The following is a 23,999-nucleotide window of genomic DNA, read 5'->3' on the forward strand; positions in this document are numbered from 1 at the left end:
AACAGAATGTATTTTACGTTTATATCCTTCGGAAGTCTACGCATAATAAAAGAAGTCTACATATATATAGACTTCCTACGAAGTCTACCTTATAGACTTATTTTGTAGTCTACACTCTAATTTGATCAAATAATTTAATTTTTAAAATGTATAAAAATAATTATTGTGATATTTTTAACTAATCATCAATATAATGGATAATACGAAGTAAATAAATTAAATTTTCATATAATTGAACAATTTTAAAGAATATATACTAATTTGGTTACCAAGTGTTAGACAATGTTCATAGTTTAGAAACAAAAGGTTCTAACATGTTATGTCTCATTAGATTTCTAAGGGTAAGATTTTAGACTGAGATTTTTTTTTGTTTTATTACTTAAATTTATATATTAATGACTAGTAGTTTATATTTTGTATATTTGGATATTTGAACCAATAATTGATATTTTTTAATTACCAAGCAAACATTTAGGGTTTGTGATTTGTGGTTTAGGGTTTAGTAGACTTACAATAAAGTCTACTTCACTATAGACGGCTTTTTCAGTCTACTTTAGTCGGTATTTACAAAAAAAAAAAATTTTAAAATTAAATTTTGTTATTTAAGATAAAAATATGTCATTTTATATTTTAACTATTAAAATAAAGAAATAAATTTAATAAATTATATATTAAAATTAATAAAACAATAACTTATTAAAGGAATGAAGAAAAAAATCATAAAAAGGTTACATATTATATTTTAAATAATAAAGATAAGAAAAATAAAATTCTAGTAGACTTATAAATATGTCTACCAAACCGTAAATATTTTAACCTAACCAGATTTTAACCAAAATAATTTAACTTAACCAAAATTAAACCATAAAAGTTTAACCTAACCGGATGTAGTACCCAACATATAAATACATTTTATTTTGTGAAATTTGGTAAAAACACAAAACCTAGCGCCGTTGCGGCTCTCTCTTCCTTCTTCTCCCACTCGCCGTCCTCTCCGAATCACCATCACCACCGTCCTTGTTCATCTCTCAGCCATCTCCACCTCGTCTCCGTCCACCTCGTCACTACCGTTCCTCTACTCCTGTTGTATTTCCTTACAATCCAATGTAAGCACCTCTTGTCCGATTACTTTTCAGCAAGAGTCTCGGGAGTGAGGACAGTGGTGAGCCGGAGATGAGTAGCGGCGGTGAGGAGACAGAGCTTAACTTCGACTTCCATGGAGTTCTTCCGTGTGTTCGAACTCGAGGGATGAGATTGAGTTGGATTCAAAGGTAAGTCTCTTACCCTCTTTCTGAGATTCAGTTTCATTTCTGATTCATTGTAATTGATTATGGAGGAAACGAAGACGCGGTGCGACGGAGGGTGAATATAGCTGCTGAACCACATTTTCCAAAACTGTAAAAACTTCTTCTTCGTGTAACATGATTAAATACCTTCTATTCTATAGTTTTCTACTGTCTTTTGCTCCTTGGCTCGTGTAATATGATTTTATTAATGACTGTGCCTTGTACATTTCTGTTTTGCAGGTACGTTAAGGCTTGGGCATTGATGAATAACTGCCACAAACCAGCTGAGGACGACATTGTAAGTGTATCAATTGTCTCGATCTATTGTTATTTTGTTGTGTCTGGACTCTGGTTTCTTAATGATTGTATCTCAGTTGGTTTCTTTATATATTTTGGTCAGAAGTGTTTCAGATTTTTATTGACTGTGAAGGTGACTTCTTATGCAAACTAATTCACATGTTTGATTCACATAAAGTCTCTGTCTGTCAAAGATTAAATCTAGAGTTTATGCTAATTGAACATGTTAAGGATTACTTTAAGAGAATCAAAGAGAATGGGTTCATCGATGTTAGGAACATAAAAGTAAATTATTTTCATCTTTTTAATTTTGTGATTGTTACAGCCAAAGAACATGGAGTATGGCATGGGTTTAACTCCTTGTCCTTTTTGTGTTGTAGGAAAGTTTGAATATAGAGTAACCGAAGAGATTCAAAAGGATCGTCTCACAAACAATACTCATGAAGCATGTCTCCCAATTCATGAAAACTGTAGGTAAGCTCTGCAATCATCTTACTCTATAAGGATTTGTCTCTTTGGTTTCAGTATGATGGCTGAACTAATGGTTCTCTCAAAAATTTCCAGGGTTTTAACAGCTCATGGGTCAAATACAATCGTGTATGTAACAGATGATCATGTTGATATCAGTACAAGTAACCGAGACACTGGGAGATCAGCAGTAGAGTTGTCTTTATATCGTTTTCTAAGCAGTAGAGTTTGTTATTGATGAAAACTGAGTTGTCTTGTTTTACTTAATCAGAAAAGCACAAAAAAGATTTGAGTAAACTATTTTGTATCAGAATGATGTATTGTTGGTGTAACAAATTTGTGTAGTTTGCTTCTAGGAGATTTCTCTTATAATTTTATGTAAAAGAAGACTAATATTGAAGTCTACTCAGCATAAAGTAGACTTGGTTAATACACTTGATGTTTTGTATTCGTCATTGACATTTTCAACATACACAAATTCAAAAATTAATATGTCATTATGTCTTGGATAACTTGATCAAGTTCTTGCATTGCAATCATTTGTGGCACTCATAGGAGTATCAACACAACTTTAACACATAAGACAACTCCAAAGCAATAAGACATCTCATAAGTTCAACACAGTTATTCAAAGTCTCACAAATAGTCTTTCACCAGCTATTCTCCGTAACTGAACTATTTTCTGTAAAACATACGGTTTACATAATTAGTGAACAAATATTTTATGCTTGATAAAATTATAAACGTAGACTTACAAATACGTCTACAATTATTAGCTAACAAAATAGTCAAATCAAATGTATTATACTTTCATAACTATAACAGATTTTTTTTTCAAAATCACTCAAACCCATTAGGATTATTTAACACACACTGTCAAACAAAAAAATCTTAAAAAAACTTAATGAATAATACACAAATTCACTTTTAATATATTTTTTTATGTAGACTCCATATTCAGTCTAAGGAGATGTAGACGTTCTTTTCAGTTTACTAATGTGGACTGTCAAATAGGTCTACTTTTTGGGTTAGTTTTTGCAATTGCAAATTTTACGAGTTACTTTTTATATTTGAAAAAAAGTTGTGATTTCATAAAAGTAGACTTCATTTTCAGTCTACACTTTAAACAGGTTAGTTTTTGCTATTGACCAGAATTCACTTAGGATTTGACTTTCAGAATTAGACTTCATATGCAGTCTGCATGTTTGAATTTTTTTGAAAGAGGTTAGTTTTGCAATTGACCATGTTTGACTTTCAACGAGTAGATTGAAATGAACATCTACAAGTGTGAAGACTTCGCATGAAGTCTCTTTCAAATCCGACGGGTTAGTTTTGCATTTGACCAAAATAAAAAAGTAGACTTTACACGAAGTCTACATTTTTTTTCTAATATTAGAAGACTGCATATGAAGTCTACAATTTAATAAATTTTTGAAATATTTTTAAACTTTTTTGTCAAACACAAAACGAACCTATTCAACGAAATCAAAGTTTTGGTCAAATACAAAACTGACCTTTTGTAGACTTCTCGGGCAGTCTACATTTTGTAGACATCCTATGAAGTCTATTTTGAAAAGTCAAAAGTTCGGTCAAATGCAAAATTAACCTCTTTTGCGTAGACGTTTTAGTAAGTCTACCTAAATTTTTGTTTTTGTTGTCAAAGGTAAAGACGTAGACTGCTAGGAAAGTCTATGTTACCAAAAAATTTCTTTTGGTCAATTGCAATACTGACTTGTGAGTTGACAAGTAGACTGCATCGTAAGTCTACACATAGGCGTAGACATACAAAACAGTCTACTATCGCGACACAGATCTGAAAAATGACGAAAGCCATGTAAATAGTTACCTTTTTCCGGTATAAAACTCATTTCCAACCTTTTCAACCGTCCAAACTCCAAACATAAGCAAAAAAAAGCACTTTTGACGATTTACTGATGAAGAAACTCGAAAATATGAAGTTTGTGATTATGAAAATGAAAGTTATGAGAGATTTTTAGATGGAAATGTAGAGGAAATGAAAGGAAATGAAGATTTATTAGTTTAGAATGAGAGATAAGTGGTTGAAAATTGAATTTTAGAGCTTTAAGAGTTCAAAAATGGTGGTTCATGGTGGTTGAAAAAATTGATGATGATGGCATTATTGTAAATAAGAAGAAATTGTTAGGATGTATTTGGTTTTTTGTTAATTTCGAAATTAATAAAAAAATAAATTATAATGGCAGTTTTGTAAATAATTCAAAAACATAAGGATAGTATGGAAAATTCATTGATGAATAGTAATGACAAAAAAAAAAGGGTTGGTTTTAGGTTTGACTTGAAAAAATGGGTTGGTTTTGAAAAACACCCTATATTATATGATATTATGAATTAGTTGTTATGGAAAATATAAGTATATTAGGTGATTCTATTTCGACTAGTGTTCTAAAACTCGTTAGGCGTTCATTACGCGTTAGATGACTGTATAGCGCCTAGCTGTATAGGCGGATGCCTAAATGGGGTATATACGGATATATAATTTTACACGAAATATAAGTATAAGATTAATATATATACATTATTTTTGAAAAAACTGAACATAAATATATTTTAAATCCAATTTTATATGTAAGTATATAGTTTAAAATATATAAATAGTTTTAAATTATAAAAATTAAAGCCATTTTAAATATATAAAGATTATAAATTTAAAATAATTTTGCGAGAATTATACTAATATCTACAATCATATAAATATATAAAATAAGTAAAAGTAATATAAATAATAATATTAATAAAATATAATAATATTAATAGTTTATTTTTTGAATATTAATGGTTAAAATCTGCTTAGGCATCCGCTTAGACCGCATAATGTCCGCCTAAACGCTATTATTCGCCCAAATTATATAAATCCGCATAAAACACTGTGTAACATAAAAACAGTACGATTGGCTACCGTATAGCGCCTAAATGCCGCCTATGTGGGCGCCTAGACCGTATTCTAGATACTGGCTTCGACAAATGTAGGAAACCATTTGAGAAGGTCTCGGCAAAAATAAATATGTGATCTTGATCTCCAAGCTTTGAAATGTATGCGTAGAAGATCCTATATTTTATTACTCACACGATAATCAATCGGACCTCCGATGAAGCTTCCGTGCAACGTAGGTTATAACTGATTAGAATTAATCTTTAATTAATGTGAATATTGAATAATATGTGAATATTATTGTTGCAACTGAGTGATATTTTTAATCTTGCGGTTGAAAATTTTTTACTACTAAAATATAGTCATAGATGAGTTTAAAATGATCTAGGTACAAATTCTTAAAGACGTTAACAATGCACCAAATGCTCAATCTGATCAGTAAGTTATTAACAAACTAGGGGTTGGTCCGCCCTACGGGCGGGTAAGTTTACAATAAAATTATTTGATATTTAAATATATTTAAATTTTATAAAATATTTGAAAATTACTTTAAATTGAACATAATAAAATTAATTTGTTTTCGGGGATCATATTGTAAATTTTAATAAATTTTGTTGGTTTGGACTGAAGGAACCACTAAAGCTTCTTTTTAAAGAGAACATAAAATTTAAAATAAAAAAATAAAGAGTGGTTCATATTTTTTATATTTCATATGGATATAGTTGAAGAAATTGAAGGTAAAAATAACCAATACCTTTTTCCAAGAGTTTCACATTTTTATAGCTTGAATTCTCTTCGTTGTAATTTTCAAAAAAAAAGAATATGTGGTTCAATTTTATTTATTGTGAAAGCTGAAAGAAAGTCGAGACCAATCCATATTGTGCTAAAATTATGAAACACGAATTTGGTCATTTGTTTGTGGATCATTACATCCATTATCAGGAATATATATATGTTTGAGAAAAAAGAAATAGTCGAATAATAGTAATAACGAAGGAGTGATTAAATTTTATTATTATTTTTGGTCAGTATAAATCCATAAATATTTGTTACTGTGAAGTATATAATAGTTGTTGCGATCTGAGAGCATCTCCAACCCCACTCTATTTTTCACTCTAAAATAGAATTTAGAGTAAAGAATGCTCCAATGGTACTCTATTTCTCACTCTATAATACAGTAAAAAATAGGTTTACTCCAAATATAGAGTAATTTGTTTTTTTTTGTTCATCACTCTATTTTTTACTCTAAAATAGAGTACCATTGGAGCAAACTCAAACTCTATTATAGAGTTACTCTATTTTAGAGTAAAAAATAGAGTGAACCATTGGAGATGGTCTGATGTTTTATGTTAAGGAACAAAAAGTGATTGATGTATTATTATATGAATTAGATGAATTTTGTTATTTTCTTCTAGAAATTGCAGTGCTCGCACTTTCTGTTGATGTTGTTAGGATGACGTATGATTGTAGACTTCGTTGTTGCTCGTAAAGTGGTTGAGTGAGATTTGAGTATTTTAACTCGCATTTCATGAAATGTTTTTTGAAAAATTTACTTCATAGGACACATTATCACTTTGGAATTACACTTGAAGACACTTCCCACTTGCAACACACTTTTTCTATGTAATTTGTCTTTTCTACCCTCAACTAAGATACACCTATAATTTTTTTCTATCTCATCTCAAGTAGATAAAAATAAAAAACTAATTAAAAATACAAATTTGAATCTCTAATCTCTTTTCTATCTTTATTTTCAAAATTCAGATTTACTTTACTCACTTCTCACATTTATTTTAGAATTTCAAGTTTTTTCATCTTCTTCAATTTGTAGAACACTATGAAAACCAAACTCATCTTCGTTTTGTCTGTCATATTTTTTCTTTCAAACAGTTCATATAACAAGAGTTAAAAAAGTTGATTTTGTTAACAAAACCCAGAAACAAAGTGAGGTTAGTTTCTTCACAATTCATACCGTATTTATCTGTGGGGTATAAATTTGTTTATCCAAGTTTAGATTCTACAAGATTCATTTTTGTATTGTTGGTTTCTTAGTGTCGTTATGGATTGTAAAACCCAGATCTGCAAAGTTTCAATTTTAATTTTGATGGGTGGAATATGTGGACTCCGGAGGGGTACACAGGTGGTGTGTGGATGGGTGGCATGTGGATAGCTGGCTCGTGGATGGGTTGTGTGTGGACGGTTGATGTTGGGATGGGTGATATGTGGATGGGACGTTGTGGTATTGCTCCATGTGGACATGATCTCCGAGGACTAGTGGGATGACTTATGGTGATGTCTTGTTTGGTGAAGTGGGTGCAGGTGAGGCGTCCACAACCAATTAACCGATTAATAACATTGTAGTTGATATTACAGTAATGAGAGCTATGTCATGGTTATATTGGAAGCTTCTAATCTCTATACATTTGCATACAAAGATCTGTTTTGTTGTCATATATGTAATATCTTTTGTTCCATCTTTCTGAGTTTACAACATAGATTATTATTTTGTTGTTGCATATCACACATAATCCAAATGTCGGTCCAATATATTATGCAATTTGTGTTCTCGTTTATTGAATTTTCTATAACATGTATATAGTTATGACCACATCCACATTTCTCATGCCATCTATAAATTCCACTCCAAACTATAATCTTCGCCAAATTAGCAGTTTATGTCCACAAAGAAAATTTCTCATCCACACAACAAACGTTCACACATCATCTGAGTGTCCACGATTATCATTTTCATTAAGGGTAAAATTGTCCACATTCTATAGCTGGCCCACAATAAAGTGTGTCACATGTGAGAAGTGTCTCTAAGTGTAAAGGAAAGTCAAAAAGTGTCTATGAGTGTAATCAACTCCAAAGTAAATCATGGCGAATGTTACTATAAGTGCAACCATCGAAAGCCCATGGGATTTCTCCATATTCTCTTGATTTACAAACAATAAGAAGAAAGTTTTGAACAATAAATGAAGTTTATAAACGATGATGCATGGGCAGAAAAAACCTTTCGACATTTCACGCAGAAGACCATACCAAGTACCAGGTCAATTTTCTGAACGTGAATAGATGTGTTGATACCCAAAAAAATAAATTAAACAACCAGTTGATAAAATTGTGTAAACACATTTAGTATAATATGTTTGCTAGTGGGAAAAATTGTATAAGAAAATGTTCAACTTGTCTTGATTACTTTAAAGAACCTATCAATTTCGGAATTTATATGTTTTTAATAGCAACCACCATCAGTAGGTATGAAATGATCAAAGAGGGACAGAGAGTGGTAGTTGACTTTTTTCTTGGTAGTTGATTTTTATTAAGATGTTTAAATATATCTAAAGAGTGTCAAGTTTTATGCTTCCTCTCTTATTTTTCAATGGATGTTTAAGAAGTTTTTATATTTATTTGACTTATCAATTCTTATGGAAAATATAAATTTGTTTTTCATATTTTGTACCAAATTTTATGTTTATTATATTAAATATACATATATAATCTTGTAATTGCTCATTTTTTGCTAAATATCTTATACTATTCGAAATAAATAAAGTATATTTGAGTCTGAACTATCCTATCCAAAATAACATACACTGCATTTAACGTGGATTATGGTTTAGATCATTTTAAACTGACATTATGTTCAAGAAACTCAGTGAGAGTATATATCACGTGCCACTCATTTTCTTTTTAGAGTTTTCTATCGTTTTCCAGCTCTGAAGGTCTTCTCCGATCTCGGGTGTCTCTTGTCGGTCCGTGAGAGCCTCCTCTCTCTCCTTTATACTTTTCTGCTTCGGATCTTAATGCCGGAACAATTGCAAATTTGTTTCTCCAGAGGCACATCTCTTCCTCTATGTGGTGTGTAGTGCAGTGCCGGTCCAGCATCATCTCATGCCCCAAGCAGAAAAAAAAATAATTTGCCCCATATATATGTATGCTAGTTTGAACCCAAGTTATTAGGCGTTTAGAAAACCAGCTTTTGCCACTGTACTATATAGAGTTTTGACAAATTTGGCGCCCCTTAAAATCTAATATATTTTGGCGCCTAAAGCCCTATCTTGTTGGGCTTTAGGTCAGGGCCGGGCCTGGTGTAGTGTAGTCTTTGATGCAGCGTGTGGTGTGGTCTATGACGTGGCAGTGCTCTACGTTACCTCTATGGCCTCAGCAACTCCTTGACCGGCTTTAACAATGGTTATCTCTGCTAGAGGACGACAAAGAAGCTACTTAGGATTTCGTAAAATAGTCAAAGATTTAGATAAAAGGTTTTGTTGAGTCAGTTAGGGGGTTTGTTCCTGATGTTGTGGGGGACTTTGGAGATGGCGGTGTTTCTTGTGAAGATGATGGTTCCTCTTGGTGACCAACTTGTCAGAGGCGGAGTTTGCTTTTGGATGGATTGATTTTGAGGGTTGTGCGTGGTGTTTATTTATTTTTTATTGGTGAGACTTTGACAGAGTATTTTGGTATCATAGACTCAGGATTGGTTACTTTCTTAAGGTATCCAAAATGTGGCCGTGGTAATCCTCCAAGAGCAGTTTCTTCTTTGAAACTTCTGGTGCGGCCACCATTGGACAATACTCGACTACTGATAAGTCTAGTCGATCATGACTCATTTCGAACGAGTTCGAGCTAGATGATGGAAATGAAATACTATGGACTGGAGCTTCGCATGGGCAAAAGAGAACAGATTGCCCATTCAACTATGCATAATTAACAATCTAGTCGAGCCAAATGGTGGTGGATCAATTCCAAAGTGAAGATGGGCGTGCAAAACATTTATGGCCGGCTGATGACCAGATTGAGGATTCATTGGTATTCTCAGCTGGGCTAACTACAAGATCAAGAGCCAAAGACCATAAAGAAGCACTTAGAGACTTGGTGCTTTTCGGGCAAGCAAAGGAGAAGGGTACCTGGTGCGGCCTAAGATAGCTCAAAGAGCTAGATGCCTCTTGATTAGGTCTTAAATTTAAGTCTCGTCCCAAAAGATCACTTGAAGATGGTATGGGGGATAATCCTAGTCCTAGAGCCTTTAAAGTAGATTAACTTCTCCTTAAGTTATGCGACGCTCACATGATATTTTTCTATTCTTATGGCACATGATCACCCTGCTTAGTGACAAATATGATTCACATGAGATCACTCTCCTTAGTGTGAAGGATGATGTTCACCACGCGAACAAAGGGTAAGATGGTCTCTCAAAGGAGACAAATTTGAAGACAGAAGCTGTGTATTATTAAGTTTAAAGTGGTATATTTACAAATCGTGCATACTTTCCTTTTAAAAGATCCAAATCATGTTCTGATCATGAAAAAAAATGTATTTTAACTGGTTTATGAAAATCAAATCCTATTTATTCTAGTTGGTTTAAAAGGACCAACTTAAACCAAGACGGTAAAATCGTGGGGGTGAAATCCAGGAAGCTGACGAGCTTCAGCGTCTCAAGGAGTAGGAGATTGATTTTGATATCGAGTTCGCGCTGGCCACTGTGTCGGATCTGTCTCTAGGAGAGCTTTATCTCCCACAGGTTTCCGAGGATTCAGTTGTGCATGATGATCTTCCGTCTTCTGCAGCAGATAATGATGAGGTCATTCTATAGGTCTTCTATCTTTGTTTTTGTTTTTTTCAAAATGTTATGACATTACATGGGGGGCTTTTACCCTTTTAGTTAACTGTTAAAGGTAAGTTAAAGGTATTTTGGCATCATATGACTCTTATAAAAATTGTTAAAAAAGTTAAGAGCAGAGAAATCGAGTTCGAATAACATTGTCTTAGGTCTAGATATAAAAACCACTAAGTAGTTGTGCGAAGATGTTAATGTTAAGTTAAAGGTATTTCGGCATGATATGACTCTTATAAAAATTGTTAAAATAGTTAAGAGCAGAGCAATCGAGTTCGAATAAAGTTGTCTTAGGTCTAGATATAAAAACCAGTAAGTAGTTGTGCAAAGATGTCGATGGTAGAGATATAATATCTGCAAATCAGCAAGCTAATTCAAGTTGATTGGTAGCACTTTAAGATGTCAAACCAAGATATTATTTAATTTTGATATAGAAAATACTATTTGTTGCTTGTCCTTTTTTTTTAATGCCCTGGAGGCTGCTCAGGCATCCAGGTCACGGACAAGACGTAGTCGAGGACAATTTTTAGTTAGTTTGTTGAGGCTGTGATCAAGCTTAAGCTGCCTACCTACCCTGCTATCTTTACGGTGAGTCTTTGAACTTCATTTGTCGACCTAGGGATGATGTTTTTATGAGGGCCGGGATCTGCTTTGGGTTAGATTTGATACATCATTTGGTTACAAGATACCCGATTAGTTTGCTGGAAGCGATTTCGAAAGAGCATTTGGTCGGGTTGAGTGTCATTCCTAATTTATTTAGGAAGGTGAAGTATACCTGGAGTTGGGCTACATGGTCTTTGGCTTTAGATGACTTAACAAACATGTCATTTATATAGACCTTCATCGTTGTACTGAGCTGTTCATTGAACATCCGGTCACGAGGCACTGGTATGTGGCACCATCATTCTTGAGGCCGAAGGAACCTTGTAGAAAAAGGTCCCTCAATCTGTAGTGAAGCTTATTTTCTCTTCGTCATCTGGATTCATCAAAATTTGAATATACCTAGAGAAAGCATCCACGAATGAAAGCAATTTGTGCATGGTTGTTGCTTCTACCAACCGGTCTGTGTGTGAAAATGGAAAACTACTTTTGGAGCAAGCTTTTTATAGATTGGTAAAATTTGTGCATACCCTCTATTTAAAATTTTTTTTATAATGAAAGTGGGATTAGCTATTCAATTAAGATATCTCACCACTCTTATCGATCCTATTTTCAAGACTGTCGACCTTGTCGTTGACTGATTTAGCTCGTTTGGGATTCAGCTTTCGTCATTTTTGCTTTACAGACTTGAAAATTGGATTGATGTTTAGTTTTTAATATGTGACTTAGAGGTTGATACCTGACAAGTCTTATGCCGACCAGGTGAATGTATCGAGGTTCCATTTTAAGAATGATAGAATCTCAACTTTGACATGGGGAGAGTTTGTTCTCAATGACAACACATCTTCAAAGGAAACATTTTCGAGGTTAACAAGCTGGTGTGTTGCTTCCCAGACTCGCAGGTCGTGAGTTCGTGTTCATTTTGGATGCTTTTTTCACGATCTCTTCTTGTTTTATGAATTGGTATGAGCCAAAAGACAGGATTTTCCTGAAGTTTTTCATGTAGCATGCTCGCGAGGATTTTTGGCTTCCTCGAATAGTTTTGATTCTGGCCAGAGAAGGAAATTTCAGGCATTGGTGATAGATCGACGGTATGGATTTTATTTTATGAAGCCAAGTCTTCCAAGCACTGCGTTGAAGGGTGTACACTGATCTACTACGGTGAATTCAATTATTTGCTGGACATCGTTGGCTTTCAAAACTAGCGGGATCGAATCAATATAGGAAGTCGTGGTTCCATCAGAAATGAAGAACGGCATTGTCCCAAGGTTTACCGCAGAATCGGGATACCTAATGTTCTTGAACATTTCATAGAAAAGGATGTCGGTCAAACTCTTGGTGTCAAAAATTATCCTTGATAACTGGCATGCAGAAACATCAGGTCTAATGACGAGGACATCTTCATGTGATTTATCGAGCTTTATGGTCTAGTATAAGTAGAAAATGATCTTGTTGTGGAGGGGGAACATTGTCGACTGTTGCGTTTTCCTCTTAACTTGTTTTCAGCGAGCTTTGACCAGGATGGTAGCGTTATAGCATCCATGTGTTCCTTGGATGAAATCGATCTGTTTGATCACACAACTGAGGTCTGATCCATTGGATCGTCATTTATTTCTGATATTAACTCAACCGATGTTTTCTTGTTTTGGAGATTGCATAAGATGGATAAATATTTATGCCTTGAAACCTTAAAAATGGTTCTTAGCAAGAATGATGTATGTTTATCTTCTCCATAGATGCACCAAAATGTGGATCGTAAAACCCACACTAGGAATTATGTAGTGTTGTTTGTAAAATTAGGGAATTAATAACTTGTGGACAACAATCCTTAGAACAAAAACGATGTAATATTAATATCGAAAATGATTTACAAGTATTTATGAATGTGAATGAGACTAAACTAGTTATGAACAAAGTAGAAAACGATGTCGAAGTATTTAGGGAAGGCGAGCTTGAATTTAATATGTTTAGGTGCATGTAAGCCGAAATGTGAATCTCCTTTAATTTATCAAACTTCTTTCTTCTTATACTCCTAAAAGTTTTTCAGAGCTTCTGATATCTTCTCCTCCTCTTGATAACTTGATTGAGGATATCCGAAGATTTCTCTTGATAGGTCGAGCCCAAGCTCAAAGTTCACCATCGCCTCGAGCTTGTTCTTCGTATTCAGCCCGTCCATTTGTGTCGAGGTGTAACCATTCCTAGGCCGGAGTGACTGCTGGATTAGGGCTCAACATATAAGATTGGGCGTGGGAGAGGTTTGACGAAAGAAACTTTTCGGGTGATCATCTTCTGAGCTCTGATCGTAGACCAACCTCATCCGGCAACATTAGCTCCACTTTTAATATGTCTGATGAATTGGATTTGAGGTCAAATCTTCTTAAAGGAGGAGGGGATGGTGCAGCCACCACTAGACAAGAATCAACTATTGTACAATCTAATCAATCAGGACTCAATCCAAATAATTTGAAGTTAGATGATGGAAATGGATCTGTTTGGACACTAAATGGAGAAGAAATAGAAGACAATGGACTGGAGCACAACATGGACCAAGGAGACCAGATTTTTTTACCAACTATGCATGATGAAAAATCTAGTCAAGCAAGAATGGTCATGGATCTGTTCCAAAGTGAAGATGGAGACAAGTCTTTTACAGCCCAAGAAGAGGATTCCGACCAGATTTAAGATCCATTGGTCTTCTCAGTTGGGCCACTGATAAGATGAAAAGGCAAAACCCAAAAAATTATTTAGAGACTTGGTACTTTCGTGCAAGCAAAGGATAAGAAAACCCATGAGAAGAAACCGACCAAATGGCTTAACTAAATCTTGGTTAACAATTATAAATGTATTTTTAGATTAAACCAAGTGTAAAAATATTAGTACATGAGTTATCCCTATCCTCCTGGGCATGAAGTTCGAGACACTCTCAAGATCTATGTTCTCTTGCACCGGCGAAGCAGTTTCTTGTCGGCGCAGGGTACCTTCACCGACACTGCTCACCTCTTTCATCTTCACGTTCCTGTTTCTCTTTCTTATTGGCTGCTTTCCATTTCTTCTACTTTGGCTTATCAGAGGATGGAGACCATGTTTCTCATTTGGGATGAATTTACCGGTGGGTTCACCTGGTCTGATTTTTATTTCATCATCCTTCTCTAGCGAAAAGTGTATTTTACCTCCATTCCTCCTTTCTTTCTACGAAAGGAAATTTCTTCTTGGCTTCATTGCTAAGTTTTAATTTTAGTTTACTCATCGGTATGCCATCTTTCATAACTGTCTGTACGCGACCAGAAGATGCAATCGAGATTACCATGGTTTTCCCTATTGGTGCTGGCTCTCAACGTCACCCTTTTATGTGATTATCTTTCAGCTATTCGACTTTGTCACGAAGGCCTTATCGACGCAATGGAGCTTTGTATTGACTTTTATGTCATCTTGTCATGAAGAACGATATATCTTAATTCTTTTGATACTGTTATTTATGTTTTTAGTTAAAAGGGATGGCTAATTCCCTATTTTTATTGTAACCGCGCAAAAGATAAGTATGAAGGAAAGTAAGCTGTGTTCCAAAAAAAAGAAGATTAAACCAAGTGTTATTAAGATTACAAAATCAAACCGTGTAAACCCATTATAGTTACGAATTGGTTCTTTCAAATCAACTAGGTTTAGGGTTTTGTTGGCTAAGTTGTCTCCATACTTTCTTTTTATTACCGTGTAAGCTGTTGACTTTTAAGATCATCAATGAACTAACCTAACATCTAGTCAGTGTGCTTTCTTTCTCTGTTCAACATAAAAACATTTTTCTTCACCTAAGGAGAGGGATTTCCATCGTGAATCATTTTGGCATCAAACAGGATGCACATGTGCCATAAGAGTAGCAACACTGTTCGAGAGCATTCCATAGCTCAAAAAACAAATTCCATTGTCCACACACGAGTGCTAGCAGCCTCTAGGACAATCATCTTCCACCCCCTCAAGTGATCACGGGAGCATTTGCCATCCAAGGCCGTACCAGCTTTACTGTCGATGGATCTCAGGGCTTATTATGGGCAAACCGATCACCTGAAACATCTTCGTGCTCATGTCTATCGGAATTGGAGGCTATATGCCTGACTAATCTTCTTCTCATTCTTTTTCCTTTATCAGCAGATCTGCTTGTTTGATTGTTCTTCTGCCTATTTTTTACTTCGCCATACTTTTCTCCGGAATCTCGATGCACCAACTATTCTGATGCCCATAGGTTTTATTAATAAATATGACCAATTAAAAAATGTTTCGATCATTTTCCAATTAAAACATTACAGTCTAGTTAAGAGAGGAGGGTTTGAGAAGATTTTTTTTTTTTTGAAACTATAGGGTTTGAGAAGATAGTAGGAGATGACCGTTCAATTAAGTGAAGACTGAAGGTCAGGGAAAATATGCGCTCAGATAGTTAAGATGATCTTGTCTCGAAATATGCTTATTCTATTGTGATGTGATTAGTCAAACATTCAGCAAAAACGTTTTAGGATTTGCATGGATTGTTTCTTCATGCATTCTATGGTGGTGACTATAAAAGCCTGTTATTTTAGGACATTGACAAGTTCTTTGGGAGAAAACAAAGCTAAGCAAGTCACTCATATTATAAGCAAAAGTTAGCAAAATAATATAAGTAAATAACTGGAGTGGATTAAAACTTCTATGATAAAGCTTTACAATTATACGGCATGATTAATATGTACGACCTAGTCGTACGCCATGCATAGACATTCCGCCTACTTATATATATAATAACCTTCTTTTTTTGCTTAATATATATTATTACCTTGTGACGGTGTCGTTGAAAAAGACATTTGAATATATATATTGAGGTTTATTCTCATAAAGTAGACTTTGACTTGGTAAGTTGGTACCCATTATTGGAGGAGGCTAGCTGCTCATACGTCATGATATCATATAATGCTATGTGTACGTGCCTTAGTCTTTTAGTGATTTGTTATGATCGGGATAATGAAGAGTCCTCATGGAATTTTGTTGGTCATTTTTTCCTTTGCAGCTTTTGCCATCACTCATCTTGTTGAAGCACAAAATCAAGAGGGTACAAATATCCTTACCTTTTTCAATTGGCTAACCTTATTGTACCGTTGATATACCTATACATGATCCCAACACTTTTTTCATGTGTTTCATTTCTTAACAGGTTTTATCACTTTAGATTGTGGCTTGCCTTTAAATGAATCTCCTTATGTAGAGCCGGAAACCGAAATACAGTTCTTGTCAGATGAGAACTTCATCCAAGGTGGAAAGATGGGTAGAATCCCGGCTAATCTTGAATCAGAAAACCTTAAGCCCTACTCGACCCTACGATATTTTCCAGATGGAATACGAAATTGCTATGATATAAGGGTAGAAGTAGGGAGGAATTATCTAATTAGAGCTATGTTTTTTTATGGAAACTTTGACGGGCTTAATGTTAGCCCAGAGTTCGATATGTATATAGGCCCTAATAAGTGGACAACCATAGATCTACAAAAAGAACCATCTGGTTCAGGTAAGGAAATCATTCACATCTCAAGATCAAACTCTTTGCAAATTTGTCTTGTTAAGACGGGGGCAACTACACCAATGATATCGACCTTGGAATTACGACCATTGGCGAATGATACTTACTTGGCTATATCTGGTTCCCTCAAACTTAACTTTCGTATGTATCTTAGTAATTCCACTGCTCTTCTTCGGTACGTATTCCATTGCTCGTCTATACATTTATGTATTACAAATGTATTACAACTTTACATTTATATATATAGTTAATTTCACTCGTTTTACTCTACATACCCAATACTAAGAGAATGATTGTGGTTGTGACAGGTACCCGAAAGATGTTTACGATCGTACATGGGTTCCATTTTTCCAACCCGACAATTGGACACACATTTCGACAACAGCAAATGTGTCCAATAAAAATCACTATGATCCACCGCAAGCTGTGCTTAAAGGGGCCGCGATACCTAAAAATCTGGATGGACCACTGATGATAACTTGGAGGTTGGAGAATCCTGATGATCAAATCTACTTGTATCGGCACTTTGCTGAGATCCAAGATATAGAGGCCAATGACACTAGAGAATTTGACTGTTTGTTGAATGGAGAAACAATTACTATTAATGCTATTAATCCTAAATATCTTAAAATAGAGACTATGCTTACCACAATCCCCAAGGAATGCAACGGAGGTATCTGCCATATGCAGTTGATAAAAACCCAAAGATCGACACTTCCACCTCTACTTAATGGTTTTGAAGTTTACTCAGTTCTTCAGCTTCCACAACTTCAGACAAATGAAACTGAAGGTATAAGAAAATATTTTTTCATTAGATGATTATTTAACACTAATTATTAAATCTTATTAATTCTTTGATTCACTTTACGCTAGTGGTTGCTATCAAGAACATCAGTTATACTTATGAATTAAATAGAATCAATTGGCAAGGAGATCCATGCGTCCCCAGACAATTCTTGTGGGATGGATTAAACTGTAGCATCTCAGATATATCTGTGCCACCAAAAATAATATCCTTGTAAGATCTTACATGAACTTTGGAAACTAGTAACATATAATGTTCATATATTGACTCAACTTATGATATATTCTTTAATAACCAGAAATTTGTCTTCAAGTGGCTTGAGTGGAACCATAATATCTCACTTTCAGAATCTAAACCATCTAGAGATCTTGTAAGTATGATTGTTGTTCATTTTCTTTTACAGACTTATAATTTGCAACAAACACACAGAAAATAATTGTTCATTGTCTCATACATCGCAGGGATTTGTCAAATAACAGTTTGAGTGGAATGGTGCCCGAATTTCTAGCCTCTATGAAATCATTGTTGGTCATGTAATGCAGTTTTTTTCTTAAAGTTATTTACCAACCACGTTCACACCAATCATGTTTGTGTACATATGACTCTTCCTCTACTGTGACAGAAACTTGAACGGTAACAATCTTAGCGGTTCAATTCCTAAGAGTCTTCTCAATAGGGAAAGAGAAGGGCTGAAATTATAGTAAGAAAAATTCTCGCATGAGTTTACTCTATAACTAATCATTATCCAACTTACAAGATTGATTCAATGTCTTATGAATTCTGAACTTCTCTTTTGTAGTTTCCTTGGAAACAAACATCTTTGTCTATCTAGTACATGCATAGATACTAAGCTAAAGAAGAAATTTCCAGTGACGATTGTCGCACCCATTGCTTCCATCGCTGCTGTCGTTGTCATGATCATCCTCTTATTCGTGTTGAGAAAGAAAATGTCATCAAGTATGGAAGATTTTTTTCAACACTATGTAAATGTCATGCATGTTTTATCTTATATACTTGCATATGCTTTACGTACAGGAAGTAAGTCTGAACCATGGATAAAGACTAAACGGAGAAGGTTTACTTATTCAGAGGTTTTAGTAATGACTAAGAACTTGCAACAACCTCTAGGTGAAGGAGGGTTTGGCATTGTTTATCATGGTAACCTAAATGGTTCAGAGCAAGTAGCTGTCAAACTGCTTTCGCAAACATCAGCACAAGGTTATAAAGAATTTAAGGCAGAGGTATGAGACGCTATAAATTTTTGAGAAAAGGAGAGTTCTATTTTGAGAATTTAAATGAATCAAAATATGTGTTTGTATGTTTGATGTACATTATTTTATTTTTTGGTGTAAATGTTAATTCGATGTACATTATTGATCAGGTAGAACTTCTTTTGAGGGTTCACCACATAAATTTGGTAAGTCTTGTTGGGTATTGCGATGAAAAAGATCACTTCGCCCTCATCTATGAATACATGTCCAATGGAGACTTACATCAGCATTTATCAGGTGAGCATCTAGTTTAGAAAAATATTTTAGTGATAACTAAATTAATTAAACAATTAAGATTTTCATTTCTTCTTCTAGTAATGTTTTTCTGCTTTAAGTATATATAAATTATTTCATGTGATTTAGGAAAACATGTTGGGTCCGTTTTGGACTGGGGAACGCGACTACAAATAGCCATCGAAGCTGCATTAGGATTAGAATACTTGCATATTGGATGCAAACCAGCAATGGTGCACAGAGATATCAAAAGTACAAATATCTTGTTGGATGAAGAGTTCAAAGCCAAAATTGCGGATTTTGGTCTTTCAAGATCTTTCCAAGTTGGAGGTGATCAATCTCGAGTTTCAACAGTAGTTGCTGGCACTTTGGGATATCTCGATCCTGAGTAAGTATATTCATCTACTTAATTAAAATTGTTGAAGTAGATGAATATGGAATTGAAATAGTTGCTGGCACTTTGAAATATGTTCTCCTTCTTTAAGTGGTTAAGGAATTGTACAATATATGTGAATCACACTGAATCTTTTTGGTTTAACAGATATTACTTAACAAGTGAGTTGTCTGAGAAGAGTGATATCTACAGTTTTGGGATCTTATTATTGGAGATTATCACAAATCAGCGAGTGATTGATCAAACACGTAAAAAGCCAAACATAGCAGAATGGGTGACATATGTGATTAAGAAAGGAGATACTAGTAAGATCGTGGACCCTAAACTACAAGGGAACTACGAGCCTCGCTCTGTCTGGAGAGCTCTTGAAGTAGCAATGTCATGTGCAAATCCTTCATCCGCCAAACGCCCTAACATGTCCCAAGTTATCATTAAACTTAAAGAGTGTCTTGAATCTGAAAACGCGAGGATAAATACTAATCAAGACACAAACTCTCCTCATAGTTCGGTTGAGCTGAGAGTGACTGCAACCTTTGATAGCGACATGTACCCTAAGGCAAGATAGTATATGTGTCATTGTCTAATGTTGGCATGGATCAAACCTATTGGTGTATACCTGTCTAATTATTGTCGATCAGCTTTTCTTAAAATGCGCTTCAATGTAAGAAGAAGTTAAAGTATGCATGTATATTAACCGTTGTAAAATGTAAGCACACGAATGTTGTAAAGTGATCAAACATATCGGCGTATACATGTAAAACTAGGTAATATCCACGTCCTGCACATAATTAAATATTTTATAAACTATTCGTAAAACAAGTAAATTAATTCTAAGCATATTAATTTTTTATCAATTCAAATATGCTAAGTATTTTTATAAATTTGTAATTAAAATACTTAATTTTTTTAATATGGTCAAATTAAATAATTTAATTTAAGCCATACTAAAATAGATATACATTTAAAGTTAAATGATTTCTAAATGAGGTTTCTTACTTGTATGGTTTTATGATCATTTGTATCATTTATATAACAAAATTATAAAGTACTATTCTTTTCTTTTTTGACATCAAAGTACTGTTCTCTATATTTTCAAAGTGGAACTATTAACTTTTAATTACTTCATGTTTTTTTAAAAAATATACGATAATTTTATTTTGTTATTATATGTTTAATGTAATTTTTTTAATTTAGCTTAGACGGTTCAGATGAGTTGGTTGGGTTAGATGATGCTAGAAAGAGTCGACCAAAATTGAATGGATTGGTTGTAAGTGAAAGATGACCCAGATTGATGTCTGATAGGATCAAACTGGATAAATCGATGATTTGAATATATCTAGGTCAGACTATTTTTGAGACAGTCAAAGTTCGGTAAGGTGGTCCTTGGACCATCCTAGCTTTGGTCTGCAGAACACATGCACTACAACTCTCGCACTCGACTAAAGAGTTTTACGAGCGGAATTGCCCTTCTTCACTCACGCAATATTGCTGGATCAGGCTTGCGTCCATTGTCCAAGATTCCCCACTGCTGCCACTGTGGGAGTCCGGGCTGTGTCTCAGTCCCGGTGTGGCTGATCGTCCGAAAAGACTACCTAACCAACTACCTAATACTACGCAGGCTCATCAAACAGCGCTTTCTAGCTTTCTTCGGCATTTAGCCCGAACTGTTTGGCAGATTCCCACCCCTTACGCAACCGCCACTTTGTTCACAACTCTTTCTTGGATTAAAACTCCGTGCTTAAAAAAGAACAACCCAATGGAACCAGCCAGACCAATGCTGTTGGAAGACGACTCGAAAATGATATAAGATATAATAAACCTCTTCTCAAACCAAACCAAACCAAAAACAAAACAAACCAAACCAGAACATGAAGTAGTAAGTTTTAACTTCTATACCTAACAGTATAACTGAAACAACAAGATTGTTAAAAACATCCTTGAAAACAAAGAACAAACAAATATTAGACAACTTGGAATGAACATTAATCAATCTGCAAGAAAATACATACTCCAGAAGATGTCGAGCAGACAAAAGACCTCTGTGTTTTTTCCTCGTAACATCTTATACAAGATCATAAAAAAAATTTGCCCTTTTACGGGCACTGCCATTTGCCAATCTCTGATTACCTTCCTTCGGATTTCACAAGTTGAGAGAATACTTTACTCATTGAAACACCAGAGAGATCATCAATGCTCGATTCCTCAAACCGTCCCGCGGTTCCCGGTACGTTAACACTCGTGTCTCCCTGACTGAAATTGTTGATCTGTGGAGGCAAGTCTCCAATCATATTTGTGCTGTTATCTTCTGGTTCGCCATCAACCACCGCTTCTTGCAGCTGCAGAGCGTATTCAAGATTCCACAACACATCTCCCATAGATGGCCTGTCCACTCCGTAATCAGCCAAACATTTCTCTGCTGTCTCCGCAAACTTCCTCAACGAATCAGGTCTGATGTTACCTCGAAGCGACTGGTCAATGATCTGATCCAGCTGCCCTTTCTTCTGCCACTTCATCGCCCATTCCGCAAGATTCACCATCTCTCTCGGAAGCGTAGGGTCTATAACAGGTCTAGCACAGAGAACCTCGAACAGAACAACGCCAAAGGAGTAGACATCTGACTTCTCAGTGAGCTGTTGCCTTCTGAAGTACTCAGGGTCAAGATACCCGAAACTTCCTTTCACAGCAGTACTCACATGAGTCTGATCGAGCTCAGGTCCGGTCTTAGACAGTCCAAAGTCTGCAACCTTCGCCATGAAGTTCTCATCAAGCAATATGTTTGCGGACTTGACGTCTCTGTGGATGACAGGTTTGGAGTCACCCGTGTGAAGGTAATGCAATCCTCTAGCCGCGCCAATGCAGATCTCAAGGCGTTGTTTCCAAGTCAAGCTAGGAAGACCCGAGCCGTAAAGATGACCCTTCACCGTTCCATTCTCCATATACTCGTAGACCAGTATCATCTCGTTGTTCTCGTCGCAGTAACCGATCAGAGAAACCAAATGGCGGTGCCGAAACTGTGATAACATCTCTATCTCTGTCCTGAACTCAGCAAGCCCTTGCTGAGACTTTGGGTTCCCTCTCTTCACAGCTACTCTAGTGCCATCGTTAAGCTCTCCTTTGTAGACTTTCCCAAAACCTCCCACACCAATGTTGCGACTCTCGTCGAAGTTGTTTGTAGCGTCTTTAACCGCCGCAAAGGGGATACGGTAGTTGGCGTTTGTAGTTATACTCGTGAGCGTGGTTCCGCGAGAACCTTTGCTTCCCACTGAAGTTCCAGTAATCGAAAACGGCATCCAAGTCTTGGAGTAACCATCTTGGCCACGTTTCCGCTTCTTACAGAAGAACACAAAGCAAGCTCCCAAGAGGGCTAACGCCAGCAACGGACCAACGGTTGCACCTACAATCAAACCAACATTCTTCTGCTTAGTGCTGGGACCACCACCACCTGGCACAAATGCCCCGTCGCTTAGCTGACCTCGAGAGTTGTTCATCTTCATGATCTCCAGTCCATTCACAATCGCGTTTGGGTAGTCAGTGTGAACAGTTGAAGGACCAATGCTGACACGCATTTTATTACTACTCTTAGGCGAGGGCATTACAAGGTCCATGCTGTATGCACCAGCGAGGGTGTTATCCACATAAGTGCTGAGATCAAGATCGGTAACAGCGAGCATGGAGTCAATGTAAAGATTGAAATACAGCTGGTTGAGAGACAAGCTCACGATGTCGCAGAAGTGGAAGCGTAAAAAGTACTGAAACCCCGGATCAACGTCCAACTCCCACGTGACATTGAAAATGGCATTGGGGTTTTGGTCGGAGTTCATCTCAGTGCAAGTACCGTACACAGTTTTGGGCGCAGTCTCGTCCGTTGCATAGCCTGGAACAAAGTTAACAGATGGAATCTTAGACACAGTTTTAGCTAGATTCTTCTCCAGGAGAAAACCCGAGTCGGGCTGCCATGTTCTTGTGAGAGTATCGTTGTTAGGGGTAACAAGCGACCCGCCCATGTTCAGTCTATGAATGGTTTCGAAAGCATGCGATGACAAGCTCCCCTGAAAGGCCCCCGAGGCGCCTACTACCCTCGGGGGAGGAGAAGAAGAGATCAATGAGTCGGGCACGGATATAACCTCAATAGCGTTCACAAACGCAAAGGAACCACCAGAGGGAGTAAACGTGAGGACGAGATCATCGGTGTCTACGTTCAAAGAGTACTCTTTTACATCTCTGCTCTTAACCGTGAAGTCGCTTAAGAGCACATGAGTCTGTGACGAAACCGCGAATTTGGCAGAGCCCATTTGGTAGGTTTGGTAGTGATACGAACCGGACTGATGAAGATGGGCCAACAATTGGGCTTCGTTTACTTTATTTATTTAATTACTATCTAGGCCTTTTACACAACTATATGTACTCGAAAACATATCTGAGAAAGGTATCGATTACGATCACAATATCAAACTGGGTAAATCCCCAACTTCTACCTCTATCTCTTCTCTTCTCCCTTTGCTCTTCGTCATTTCTCCCTCCCTTTCTGTTCTATTCAGATAAGCTCAATCCTGGGCTTATCATTGGTATCAGAGCTCAAGTTC

General features: G+C 35.8%; 2 protein-coding genes across 6 annotated transcripts; one reads left to right on the forward strand and one right to left on the reverse strand.

Annotated features, from left to right (window-relative positions):
* Positions 1-1,136: 1,136 nt before the first annotated feature.
* On the forward strand, positions 1,137-21,292 carry LOC103873634 (probable LRR receptor-like serine/threonine-protein kinase MEE39). Of its 5 annotated transcripts, XM_009152050.2 has the most exons (16): positions 1,137-1,271; positions 1,337-1,397; positions 1,527-1,584; positions 1,964-2,057; positions 2,148-16,247; positions 16,350-16,887; positions 17,021-17,502; positions 17,586-17,730; positions 17,816-17,887; positions 17,979-18,050; positions 18,140-18,217; positions 18,317-18,474; positions 18,553-18,758; positions 18,899-19,025; positions 19,152-19,410; positions 19,564-21,292. In XM_009152050.2, exons 5-16 carry the CDS (start codon positions 16,148-16,150, stop codon positions 19,979-19,981), a joined length of 2,655 nt encoding a protein of 884 aa, XP_009150298.1. In that variant the 5' UTR covers positions 1,137-1,271; positions 1,337-1,397; positions 1,527-1,584; positions 1,964-2,057; positions 2,148-16,147; the 3' UTR covers positions 19,982-21,292. The 5 variants fall into 5 exon arrangements, with proteins under 5 accessions (XP_009150298.1, XP_009150292.1, XP_033137076.1 ...); XM_009152044.2 differs by having other exon boundaries at positions 18,317-18,758; XM_033281185.1 differs by having other exon boundaries at positions 1,964-2,053; positions 18,317-18,758.
* Positions 21,286-23,720, reverse strand: LOC103873622 (receptor-like protein kinase HERK 1). The gene has a single exon (XM_033281194.1). The coding sequence runs from the start codon at positions 23,706-23,708 to the stop codon at positions 21,540-21,542; it is 2,169 nt and encodes a 722-aa protein (XP_033137085.1). The 5' UTR covers positions 23,709-23,720; the 3' UTR covers positions 21,286-21,539.
* Between the last annotated feature and the right edge of the window lie 279 nt (positions 23,721-23,999).

This window comes from Brassica rapa, chromosome A01 (genome assembly GCF_000309985.2).
Source record: "Brassica rapa cultivar Chiifu-401-42 chromosome A01, CAAS_Brap_v3.01, whole genome shotgun sequence".
Classification (NCBI taxonomy): domain Eukaryota; kingdom Viridiplantae; phylum Streptophyta; class Magnoliopsida; order Brassicales; family Brassicaceae; genus Brassica; species Brassica rapa.